Here is a 12679-nt window from a genome sequence, read left to right as displayed (position 1 = left end):
TGGGATTTCACCACGTTGACCAGGCTGGTGTTGAACTCCTGACCTCAAGTGATCTGTCCGCCTCAGCCTCCCAAAGTGCTGGGATTACAGGTGTGAGCCACTATGTCCAGCCTTTTTTTTGTTTTTTTTAAAAATCTTTTTAAATCCCTGGGTTCAGTGGGGTTTTGTTCATGCTGCTTTGGAATGCTTTTATTAGGTGCTAAACTGGAACCCAGGAGGAGGGTCCCAGCCGCCTGGGGCTCCCCCGTCTCTGAGCGCGTGCATCTGTGGCGCAGCAGGTGCCCAGCCCCCATGCTGGAGGTGGTGACAGTAGAGTGTGTGGCCCTGCCTGCTGGGTTTCATGTCTCACCCAGGCCACACTTACCGACATTGACCTGAGTTGGGTCAACTTGTGCAGCCTTCTCTGGCCTCAGCCTCCTTGTCCTCTGCAGGAGCAAGGGCCCCAATGACAGGCTAATGTTCCCTCTCACTCTCTGCTGACCACACCGGTGGCTGAGTCTCCTTTCTCCTCCTCTTCCCTGCTGTTGTATGCCTAAGATCCCTTTGCCGTGGAAGTCAACCTGTCACGGGGGCTCAACCTACTGAAAAGCCACCCCCTGCGAGGCCAGCCAAGCCCCTGGGAGGAGGTGGTGGGGTTGAGGGGTGCAGTACTGCCGCTGGCGACTGGGCCTGAAACAGGCAGGAAGCTGATGCGTGTGTTTCTTCCTTTTCTTTTTAGTGTGCAAGGAGCCCCCTTACAAAGTAGAGGAGTCGGGGTACGCTGGCTTCATCATGCCCATCGAGGTGCACTTCAAAAACAAGGTAGGATCCCTGAGGGGAGCAGGCAGGTTGCCTCTCTGTGGGAGCCCCTGCTCCGGGTGCCACGGCAGTTCACAAAACAGGCCAGAGACCTGGCCGCTGCCCATGCACAGGCGTTCCAGTGAGGGCTGCGGGGAGTGCTGGTCGCCATCTCCATTCCCGGGGACATCAGGGGCCAGGACACAGGTGGGTTCGTGACAGCAGGTGGGCGTGCCCCTTGGTCCGCTTCTCTCGGGGAGCTGCTGGGCCACCTCCTGTCCAGTTGCCTGGAAAATGTGCCGGCAGTGACATCCCCTGTCAGGACCAGCTTCCTCGACGGTCCTAGAGGGTTAATATCCGGGTCATGTGTAGTGACTGAGATCGAGAAATAGCTTAAATATCTGATTACGGTCCGATTACGGTGCGTCTTCTGGGCAGAATCTTTGATGAGCTTCAGAATTAACGAAGCAAACTACATATATAAAACTTAAAGGAAAAAGGAGTTATCTCTATCCAGAATGTTAGTGCGGGTCATCCGCGTCATCTGGAGTTACCTCTATCGGAATGTTAGTGCCGGTCGTCTGCGTCATCTGGGTGGTGGGACTGCGGGGGTTTTGTTTCCATTTTCTTTCATCTGTAGTTTTTCACCTTTTTATTTTTTCTTGGCCTAATAATTAAAACAACTCAGAGCCTGCCCCTGCTCCTCCTCCCAGGTGTCACCACAGGGCCAGCGGTGACATTTCCTGGCTTGTGGCTTGTCCACCGCCGGCTGCTTTCCCACAAGTGCAGCTGGACGGGCATGGAGGCAGCGCTGGGGAAGGAGGTGTCCTGGGAGGCCTGTGGATGCCGGCCTGCTTGGTTACTGAGTCCCTGGTTTGTACCTGGCCGTGCCGGGCCGCATGGCTACTGTTCCACTTTTCCACAAACCCCCTGGCACTAAGGGCCTTGAGGAGAGGCATTTGGCATGCGGCCCTCCTAGGAGCCGGGTGACATTTCAGCCGGTGCACCCTGGCCAATTTCAGATGCAAGGCCTCGCCCGGGGTCCAGTTCACAGAAACCGAGGTCATTCTGAGGCTTTGTTGGAATTGAGGCCCCACTGGGAGAAGAGCCGAACCTGCCTGCAAGTGGGCCTTCTGGGGGGTGAGTGGTCCCGGCCCTTGGGCCTGTGGGGCCACCCCCCTGCCAGGTGTATCCCTGGGCTCCCAGTCTCCCCAGCTCCATCCCGTGAGCGTGCGGAAGGGGAATGAGAACAGCAGCCCCCTCTTGGGGCGGTTGAGGGGATTGCTCGAGCCTGTCCGTGGAAGGTGCTCCGCAGCTCAGGCACTGGTGTTCTAACGGGTGGCTTGTGGGGCCACCGTCTGTGTAGGCAGTTTAAGCTCGCCTCTGGGGTGACTTAGATTAAGGTCCTCTGAGGTTCAGAAGCAGTTTGGGCCAGCAAGGCTTTTTGTTTGTTTGTTTTTAGAGACAAGGTCTTGCTCTGTTGCCCAGACTGGAGTGCAGTGGTGCAATCATAGCTCACTCCATCCTCAGCCTCCCAGGCTCAAGCGATCCTCCCACCTCAGCCTCCCAAGTAGCTGGGACTACGGGCACGTACCACTGTGCCCAAGCTCAGTGAGGTTTTCTGTGTTCCCAGACACCTGTGTGGTCCCTGACACAGCCTTCAGCCACCTGGGGACTGGTGGCATCCATTCTACTTCCCAGCGCCCTCAGGCAAGAGGCTTTGACTGCTGCCTGGCTCCGCCGTGGGCTGCCCATGGATTTGGTGGCAGGTGGGGCAGGGGCTGGCCAGTGCTGTTTGCTGCTTGTCATCCTTGCTCAGTAGGGACACCTTCAGGCGAGATGCAGGCTGGCCGCTCCCAACTGTGGCAGAAACCCACCGTGTGTGGTGCCGCCGTGCGCAACGCAGCAGGGGCCCCAAGTGGCTGCTGCTCAGGTTGCCCCACCTGATGTGTCCTGCAGCTCTCAACTGAGGCTGAAATGCAGACTCCAGGGCTGTTTCTGTCCTGAGTTCCTGAGGCTCCACCCTTGCATCCTGTCCCTGTAGAGAAAGGAAGCGGGGGACCCTTTGGCCGTAGGATTGTTACTGCTGGGCCCAGCATCCTCTCCTGTGTGGGGGTGTCAAGGGGACAGAGAGCCCTCTCTGAATCCCTGCCTGCTCTTTCGGGATCCTGGGGGCTTCATTTAGGGTGTGGGGGCGTGTGGTTGCATGGGGGGTATGGGACCCCATGTTCCTCTATAGCACTTGTTGCCTGGTTCCTCTGAAAGGCCCCAAGTGCGGTGCCGGCTCCCTCGGTGCCCTTCAGCAGGAGCGTGTGTACTTCCGGCAACCTGCGGTGACATTGTTGGGTTAAATTGTTTTCTTTTTCTTTTTTTTTCTTTTCTTTTCTTTTTTTTTTTTTGAGACGAAGTCTTGCTCTGTTGCCCAGGCTGGAGTGCAGTGGCCGGATCTCAGCTCACTGCAAGCTCCGCCTCCCGGGTTCACGCCATTCTCCTGCCTCAGCCTCCGGAGTAGCTAGGACTACAGGCGCCGGCCACCTAGCCCGGCTAGTTTTTTTTTTTGTATTTTTTAGTAGAGACGGGGTTTCACCGTGTTAGCCAGGATGGTCTCCATCTCCTGACCTCGTGATCCCCCCGTCTCGGCCTCCCAAAGTGCTGGGATTACAGGCTTGAGCCACCGCGCCCGGCCTCTTTTTTTTTTTTTTTTGAGATGGCGTCTTGCTCTGTCGCCCCGGCTGGAGTGCAGTGGAGCGATCTCGGCTCACTGCAAGCTCCGCCTCCCGGGTTCACGCCATTATCTTGCCTCAGCCTCCTGAGTAGCTGGGACCACAGGTGCCCACCACCATGCCCAGCTAATTTTTTGTGTTTTTAGTAGAGACTGGGTTTCACTGTGTTAGCCAGGATGGTCTTGATCTCTTGACCTCGTGATCTGCCCACCTCGGCCTCCCGAAGTGCTGGGATTACAGGCGTGAGCCACCGCGCCCGGCCAATATGTTTTCTTTAAGTCTGGTTTATCGAGGTATAATTTACATATAGTAAAATTCTCCCATTTTAGATGTAGCAGGTTTTTCAAATTTCAGCATGTGCTTTCATTGAGCACTTTTGGAGGATGGCCAGTTTTTCTGTTTTTTCTTTCTTTTCTCTTTTTTTTTTTTAAGTCGTATTTCTTGGTGTTTATTTGTCTGAACAATTCCTGCAGAAGCCATGTGGCTGGGCCGTTCTGCCATGAGCCTGTGCTGAGAACTGCAGCGCTCCCCCTCTCTCAGGACAGAAGCCAGCTGCTTCAGTGTGCTATGTGCCCCATTGCCTGGGAACTTTCTCTTCCTGGGGTGGTTGTAGAGGGTCCTGCACCGGGAGTACTGGTGGCCCCACGGCAAGGTCCAGGGATGCAGGTCCTCCTCACAGTGGCAGGGGTGTGTGTGCCATCCATAGGTGGAGGAGATCCTGGATCCCGAGTCACTTGGTCAAGCCCCAGAAGTTGGCAGAGCTAGGATTGGAACCAGCTCTTTGTAAGCACACACCCGTTGCCTGAGACAGGCATGACCTAGAAGAATGATAGTGCTTGATGAGTTTCGGTGCCGGGGATGGGAGTGCTTCATGGCTGCAGGGTTCGGAACACGATTAGGGACAGGGTCATAGTGCATGGGTTTGCTAGCGGTTTCTCTACCTGGTGTAGCCAGGGCTTGTGTTTGGTGGTTAGCCACGGCTTACTCCTCAGTGGGAGGTCGGGAAAGTGGAATAAGGAGTAAACAGAGGTTGGTGACGGAGTGGGTTTGGGGAGGTGCTGGTGTGTCTGGACAGGGTAGGGAGAGAGCTGCAGAGACCACAGTTTGGAGGTCACGCCAGAGTTCAGTCTCATAGCCTGACTGTGTCACCATGGGTGGGTCACTCCTCTGGGCCTCAGTTTGTCTGTCCATAAGATGGAGTTTCTGGCTGCGTCTGCTTCTCAGGAGTCAGGAAGATTAAGAGGGAGACAGCAGGTGCAGCACTTGACCCGGGGCCCGGCACAGCGGGCATTTCATCCATTTGTTGTTGAAATGGTATCGGCTCCTTCCAGTCAATCTGGGCAAGAAAGTTCAGTGGAGAAAGGGAGCCTCAGACCTCGGAGGGCCCAAAGGAGGTTGAGGGTTCCTGCGATGAAAAAGATGTTGTTTGGCTTCTCCCGTGAGTGTGGCTCTAAGACCAGAGCAGAAAATGTGCTTTTGCAGACAGCTCTATTCTTGTATAAGTGTGTGGCTTTCTCAGTGAGTGCACTTGACCTTGAATATGACATTGCCTGTAAAATGAAGGAATTGTGCTTTATGCAGTGTTAGGCACTAGAACTTAACTGAGGCTGCATTTTGTTTGACCTGTTGGTAGGATGTTCTTTTTTTTAAGACGTAGTCTCGCTCTGTCTCCCAGACTGGAGTGCAGTGGTGTGATCTCGGCTCACTGCAAGCTCCGCTTCCTGGGTTCACGCCATTCTCCTGCTTCAGGCTCCCAAGTAGCTGGGACTTAGGGCGCCCACCACCACACCTGGCTAATTTTTTTTTGTATTTTTTAGTGCAGATGGGGTTTCACCGTGTTAGCCAGGATGGTCTCGATCTCCTGACCTCATGATCTGCCCACCTTGGCCTCCCAAAGTGCTGGGATTACAGGCGTGAGCCACCGCGCCCGGCCGGTGACATGTTCTTTTACAGAAAAATCACTCCTTTCTCTCAAGGAAAAAGAATTTGGAGGGCCTCATCTGATTGCAAAGTAATACATGTGTGTTGTGAAGTTTTTCCCAAGCAAGAGGACAGTGTTGTCTTGCTTGACATCCGCTGGGAACATGCGTGTTGGGCAACTCAACCTTTTTGCTGTTCTGGGCGTGTCCGCAAAAGACAGTAAAAGTCGACAGTATCGGTTTGGGGTTTGCAAATGAACTTCAGTGAGGAGGTAAATTCAAAAGTATGGAATCTATGCAGAATGAGAGACAGCTGTACCATTCTGTGTTTATCCATTCATCTGTGGATAGATGTTTGGGCTGTTTCTACCCATTTGCTATGCGGAATAGTGCTGCTGTGAACATGTGTGTGTGTGTGTGTGTGTGTGTGTGTGTGTATACGTACTTGTTTGAGTGCCCGTTTTCAGTCCCTCTGGGCATATACACCTAGGAATGGAATTGCCAGCTCATACAACAATTTTCTGTTTAGCTTTCTGAGGAACTGCTAAGCCGTTTTCCAGTGGCTGGACCCTGTCATAGTTCCACCAGCAATGTGTGAGGGTTCCTGTTTCTCCAGATCCTCAGCAATGCTTGTTTTCTGATTCTTAAAAATTATAGCCATCCTTGTGGGTTTGGTGCTGTAACTGTTGAGGTTTTTATTTGCATTTCCTTGATGACCTGTGATGTTTCACATCTTTTCACATGCTTGCTGGCTGCACGTATCTCTTTCTCAGGAAATGTCTAGATATATCCATTGCTCATTTTTGTTTGTTTTTTTCCTCGCTCTGTTGGCTAGGCTGGAGTGCAGTGGCGCTATCTCGGCTCACTACAACCTCTGCCTCCTGGGTTCAAGCGATTCTCCTCCCTCAGCCTCCCGAGTAGCTGGAATTATAGGCTCCTGCCACCACGCTGGGCTAATTTTTGTATTTTTAGCATTGATGGGGTTGCGCCATGTTTGTGAGGCTGGTCTCGAACTCCCGACCTCAAGTGATCCATCTGCCTTGGCCTCCCAAAGTGCTGGGATTACAGGCGTGAGTTGCCCATTTTTGAATGCCCGTTGCCCATTTTTGAATTAGGTTGTTTTTGTTGTTGTGTTATAGAAGTTCTTTATATATTTTTGGATATTAAACTCTTACAGGGTATGTGATTTCAAATATCTTATCCCCTTTTATAGGTTTTTTTTTTTTTTTACGTTCTTCATAATGTCTGTTTTTTCAGCAACATCTCACTCTGTTGCCCAGGCTGGAGTGCAGTGATGTGATCTTGGTTCACTGTAACCCTGACTTCCTGGGCTCAAGCAGTTCTCCCACCCCAGCCTCCCAGCTGGCTGGGATTACAGGCGTGAGCTGCCACACCCAGCCCTGATAATGTCCCTTGTTGCATGAACGTTTTAAATGTTTATGACGTTCTATTAATCTGTTTCTTCTTGTCACTCACACCTTTGGTGTCAAATCTGTGACTCCATTGCCAAATCTGAGTTCTTGAAGGTTTGCCCCATGTTTAATTGCACCCATTTCATAGTTGTAGTCCTTATGCTTAGATAGTTGATTCATTTTCGAGTGAACTTTCATATATGAAGCGAGGTGGAGGTCTAACAGTATTCTTTTGCGTGTGGTTTTCCAGGTGTCCCAGCACTGTTCACCGAAGAGACTGTTGTTTCATTTATTTATTTGAGACGGAGTCTCGCTCTGTCACCCAGGCTGGAGTACAGTGGCCGGATCTCAGCTCACTGCAAGCTCCGCCTCCCGGGTTCACGCCATTCTCCTGCCTCAGCCTCCTGAGTAGCTGGGACTACAGGCGTCTGCCACCTTGCCCGGCTAGTTTTTTGTATTTTTTAGTAGAGACGGGGTTTCACCGTGTTCGCCAGGATGGTCTCGATCTCCTGACCTCGTGATCCGTCCGTCTCGGCCTCCCAAAGTGCTGGGATTACAGGCTTGAGCCACCGTGCCCGGCCTGCAGAGACTGTTCTTTCACCATCGAGTGGTGTTAGAGCCTCGTTGAAAATCATTTGGCCATAGATTTTGGGTTTAAAACTGGACTCTGAATTCTATTTCATTGGTCTGTGTGTCTGTGCTTATGCTGGTGCCATACTGTTTTGATTACTGTAGTTGTATAGGAAGGTTTTTTTTTCTTTTTTTTTTTTGTCAGAGCCTTGCTCTGTCACCCAGGCTGGAGTGCAGTGGTGCAATCATGGCTCACTGTAGCTTTGACCTCTTGGGCTCAGGCAGTCCTCCCACCTCAGCCTCCCAGGTAGCTGGGACCACAGGCACGTGCCACCACATCCAGCTAATTTCATTATTTTTATAGAGATGGGGTCCCATTGTGTTGTGCAGGCTAGTCTTCTTATTTATTTATCTATCTTTTTGAGACAGAGTTTTGCTCTTGTCCAGGCCGGAGTGCAGTGGCACGATCCTGGCTCACCGCAACCTCCGCCTCCCAGCTTCAATCGATTCTCCTGCCTCAGCCTCCTGAGTCGCTGGGATTACAGGTGCCCGCCGCCATGCCTGGCTAATTGTTTGCATTTTTAGTAGAGACGGGGTTTCACCATGTGGGCCAGGCTGGTCTCGAACTGACCTCAGGTGATCCACCTGCCTCGGCCTCCCAAAGTGCTGGGATTACAGGTGTGAGCCACTGTGCCTGGCCCAGGCTGGTCTTGAACTCCTGGCCTTAAGTGATACTTTCGCCTTGGGCCCCCCAAATGCTGGAATTACAGGTTTGAGCCAGCGCGCTCAGCCTTGTAGGAAGTTTTGGAATTGGCAAGTGTGAGTCCTCCAACTCTGTGTTTTTTTTTTCCGTCTTCAATATGACTTTGGTTATTCTGTGCCCCTTGTGATTCCATATGAATTTGAGGTTTGACTTTTACATTTTTGCAAAAAATTCTATTGGAATTTTGATAGAGATTCTATTGACTCTAGTCCTTTTTTTTTTTTTGAGACGGAGTCTTGGTCTGTCACCCAGACTGGAGTGCAGTGGCACAATCTCGGCTCACTGTAAGCTCCGCCTCCCAGGTTCACGCCATTCTCCTGCCTCAGCCTCCCAAGTTGCTGGGACTACAGGCGCCCGCCACCACGCCCGGCTAATTTTTTGCATTTTTAGTGGAGGCGGGGTTTCACCATGTTAGCCAGGATGGTCTCAATCTCCTGACCTCATCATCCTCCTGCCTCGGCCTCCCAAAGTGCTAGGATTACAGGTGTGAGCCACCACGCCCGGCCTTGAATCTAGTCATTTTTGAAACATCTTAGCAATATTAAGTCTTCATTCCATGAACAAGGAATGTCTTTCCACTTAATTAAGTCTTTAGTTTCTTTCAGCAGTGTTTTATAGTTTTCAGTATCCCTGAGTCTTGTACCTGCATGCTTAAATGTATTCCTAGGTTTTTTTGGCTTGTTTTGTGTTGAGGCAGAGTCTCTGTCCGTCACCCAGGCTGGAGTGCAGTGGCACATTCTTGGCTCACTGCCACCTCTGCCTCCTGGGTTCAAGCGATTCTCCTGCCTCAGCCTCCCGAGTAGCTGGAATTATGGGCGTGTGCCACCATGCCTGGCTAATTTTTGTATTTTTAGTAGAGATGGAGTTTTGCCATATTGGCCAGGCTGGTCTCAAACTCCTGATCTCAAGTGATCTGCCTGCCTTGGCCTCCCAAAGTGCTGGGATTACAGGCATGAGCCTTAATCTCATGTGCCTGGCCTTATTACACTGTGCCTGGCCTTATTCCTAGGTATTTTATTCTTTGGAATACTATTCCCTTTTTGGATTGTTCATTGCAGGTGTGTAGAAGCACAGCTGATTTTGTTTTTCCTGTAGACCTCCTCTGTGGACAGCACAACCAATTTTTGTGTATTGATCTTGTACCCTGCAGCTTTACTGAATTTATTAGTAGCTTTAGTAGGGTTTTTTTTTTTTTTTTTTTTTTTTTTTTTTTTTTTTTTTGGCTTCTTTGGGATTTTCTGTCTATAGAATCATGTCATCTGCAAATAGAGGTTCCAGTTTGGATGTCTTTTGTCAAAGTCTTTTTCTTGCTTGACTGCTCTGGCTGGAACCTCCAGCACAGTGTTGAATAGCAATGGAGAGAGTGGGCATCCCGTCTGGTTCCTGATCTCAGGGGAAGAGTTTCCAGCCTTCTTCCATTGAGTGTGATGTCAGCTGTGAGCTTTTTGTAAATACCCTTTATCAGGTTAAGGAAATTCCCTTCTAGAAGAAGGAAAAACATGTTTTCTCCACTTACAACATTTCTGGCACCAAATGTGTAGGTTTCTCGGACATTGCAGTTCTCCAGTTCTCTTCAGACCCCACCTAGGGGTCCTGCAATTGAATTCAGTGTTGTTATCCACGACCTGGAGTTAGCGCAAGCTCCCAGGTTAAGAGCCCAGTTTCACAGGACAGCCCCCACTTCAGATGCCAGTGGCAAGTTCCCGACTGCCACCTGTACTCAACCAGCCATAAACTGGACGTTCTCCCTCCTTATGTTCAACAGTTCTCTATAATGGCTCACAGAACTCAGGAAAACATTTTACTTCCGTTACTGGTTTGTCGTAAAGAGTGTAATTCAGTAATGGCCAAACCTTGCTACATGGGGCAGGGTATGTGGGAAGGGTGCCGGTGTTCCATGCCTTCAGACAGGCCAGCCTGGAAGCTCTCGGAACCCCTTTGTGTAAGGTGTTTATGGAAGCTCCATTGTGTGGGCATGATTGATTAAACCATCGGCCATTGGTGATTAAACTAAATTTCCAGCCCCTTTGCCCTCCCTAAGAGGTCAGGGGGTGGGGCTGAAAATTCCAGCTGCGTATCACATGATTGGTTCCCCTGGCAACCAGCCCCCATCCTGAAGCTATCTAGAGGCATTCAGTCACCAGGCATCTCATGAACAAATGTAAAGATGCTCGTATCACTTCCAAGATTTCAAGGATCTTAGAGGCCTTTGTGTCAGGAACCCAGGACTAAGACCCAATATTAAAACAAAACAGGCTCCTATCACCACCATCTCTCAGAAAGTATTTTAGCAGCTTGGTGCCAGGACTAGGAGTAGAGACCAAATGTATATATTTCTTACCATGTCACACCTTCTTTTCTTAGCTTGCTGAATGATGTTTTTCTAAATCATGCATAGGTGTTGAGTTTTGTCAGATGCTTTTATCTGTCTCTATTGAGAAAATCATGTCGTTTTTTTCTTCCTTTTATTAATGTGCTGTATTACCCTAATGGATTTTCACGTAGGAACCCCCCGCCGTGTTGCATTCCTGGGATAAATCCCTCTTGGTTATGGTATATAATCTTTTTAGTGTACTGTTGGATTGGATTTGCTAGTATTTTGTTAAGGATTTTTGTGTCTGTATTCATAAGGAACGTTGCTGTGTGGTTTTCTTGTGGTATCTTTGTCTGGCTTTAGTATCAGGGTAACGCCACCCTCATAAAGTGAGTTAGGAGGTATTCCCTCCTATTCTGTTTTGGTAGAGTTTGAGCAGGAATGGTGTTTGTTCTTTGAATGTTCCATAGAGTTCGGTGAACCGTCTGGTCTTGGACTTTTCTTTCTGGGAAGTATTTGATTTCTGATTCCATCTCTTGTTATCAATGTGTTGAGATTCTTCACTTCTTTTTTTTTTTTTTGAGATGGAGTCTCGCTCTGTCGCCCAGGCTGGAGTGCAGTGGTGCAATCTCGGCTCACTGCAAGCTCCACCTCCCGGGTTCACGTCATTCTCCTGCCTCAGCCTCCCAAGTAGCTGGGACTACAGGTGTGCCCACCATGCCTGGCTAATTTTTTTTTTTTTTTTAGTAGAGATGGAGTTTTACCATGTTAGCCAGGATGGTCTCGATCTCCTAACCTCGTGATCTGCCCACCTCGGTCTCCCAAAGTGCTGGGATTACAGGCGTGAGCCACCGCGCCCGGCCCCACTTCTTCTTGATTCAATTTTAGTAATTTGCTTCTAAGGTTATGTCTTATCTGCATTTTCTAGCTGGCGTATAGTTGTCTATAGTATTCTCATAATTCTTTTAATTTCTATAAGATTGGTAGTTCCCACTTTTATGTCTGATGTGGGTTATATATGTTCTTTTTTTAAAATACTAGCCAAAGGTTTGTCAATTTAGTTGATCTCTTCAAAGAAACTTGATTTTGATTCACTCTATATCTTTTATTCCCTATTTTATTTCTGTTCCTTTTCCTTCTGTTAGCTTTGAGTTTAGTTCTTTTTCTAATTCCTTAGGGTGTAAAGGGAGTCACTGATTTGAAGTCACTCTTATTTTTGAATGTAGGTGTTTACACCTTTACATTTCGCTGTGAGCACTGTGTACACTGTATTCCATATGTTTCGATATATTGTGTTTTGTTTTCATTATCTCAAAAGTACTTTCTAATTCTCTCAGTGATTTCTTCTTTGACCCATTGGTTGTTGTATTTGTTGGGGTTTTTTCTCCAGACAAAATCAGTAGGATACATAGATAGATACCCAGATACAAGAGGGAACTTATTGGGGGAAGAGCCTCGCGTGATTGTGGAAGCCGAGAAGTCCTATGACAGGCCACCCGCAAGCTGGAGACCTGGGCGGCCAGCAGCACAGCTCCCTGCAAGCTCAGACGCCCCCACAGCAGGGAAACCCTGGTGTAATTCTCGCTGGGAGGTCGAAGGCGTGGTATGAGGGTGAGGCCAGAGTCCTAAGGCCACAGAGAGAGACAGGCAGATAGAGAGACTGCCATCCCTGACTTTTTGTCCCTTTAGAGACAGATCGCCATTTCTCTCTCTTTTTTGTCCCTTCTGGGACCCAACCAGTTGGATGGTGCTGGCCCACATTGAAGGTGAATCTTCCCTATTCAGCCCACTGACTTACATGTCAGTATCCTCTGGAAACACCCTCATAGACACACCCAGAAATAAAGCCTTACCGGTTCTCTAGGTTCTTTTTTTCTTTTTTCTTTGTGATGGAGTCTCGCTCTGTCACCCAGACTGGAGTGCAGTGGTACACTCTCAGCTCACTGCAGCCTTGACCTCCCTGGGCTCCGGTGATCCTCCCACTTCAGCTTTCCGAGTGGCTGGGACTACAGATGTGTACCACCACGCCCAGCTAATTTCTTTTTTCTTTTTTTTTTTGTTTTTTGTAGAGATGGGGTTTTGTCATGTTGCTCAGGCTGGTCTCGAACTCCTGGGCTCAAGCGATCCTCCTGCCTTGGCCTCCCAAAGTGCTGGAATTATAGGCATGAGCCACTGTGCCAGGTCCTCTAGGTATTTCTTAA

General features: G+C 49.6%; 1 protein-coding gene across 2 annotated transcripts in view; it reads left to right on the top strand.

Moving 5' to 3' along the window:
* Window positions 1–12679, top strand: part of LOC105484742 (MLLT1 super elongation complex subunit) — a 75904-nt gene that overhangs the window by 21080 nt on the left and 42145 nt on the right. For both annotated transcript variants that reach the window (XM_011746653.2, XM_011746663.2), the window contains exon 3: window positions 719–801. In XM_011746653.2, the coding sequence (XP_011744955.1) occupies window positions 719–801 (83 nt within the window). The remainder of the gene's footprint in view (window positions 1–718; window positions 802–12679) is intronic.

This window comes from Macaca nemestrina, chromosome 20, assembly GCF_043159975.1.
Source record: "Macaca nemestrina isolate mMacNem1 chromosome 20, mMacNem.hap1, whole genome shotgun sequence".
NCBI lineage: Eukaryota > Metazoa > Chordata > Mammalia > Primates > Cercopithecidae > Macaca > Macaca nemestrina.
The sequence above is the reverse complement of the archived record's forward strand: the minus strand, read 5'-3'. Positions and strand labels throughout refer to the sequence as shown.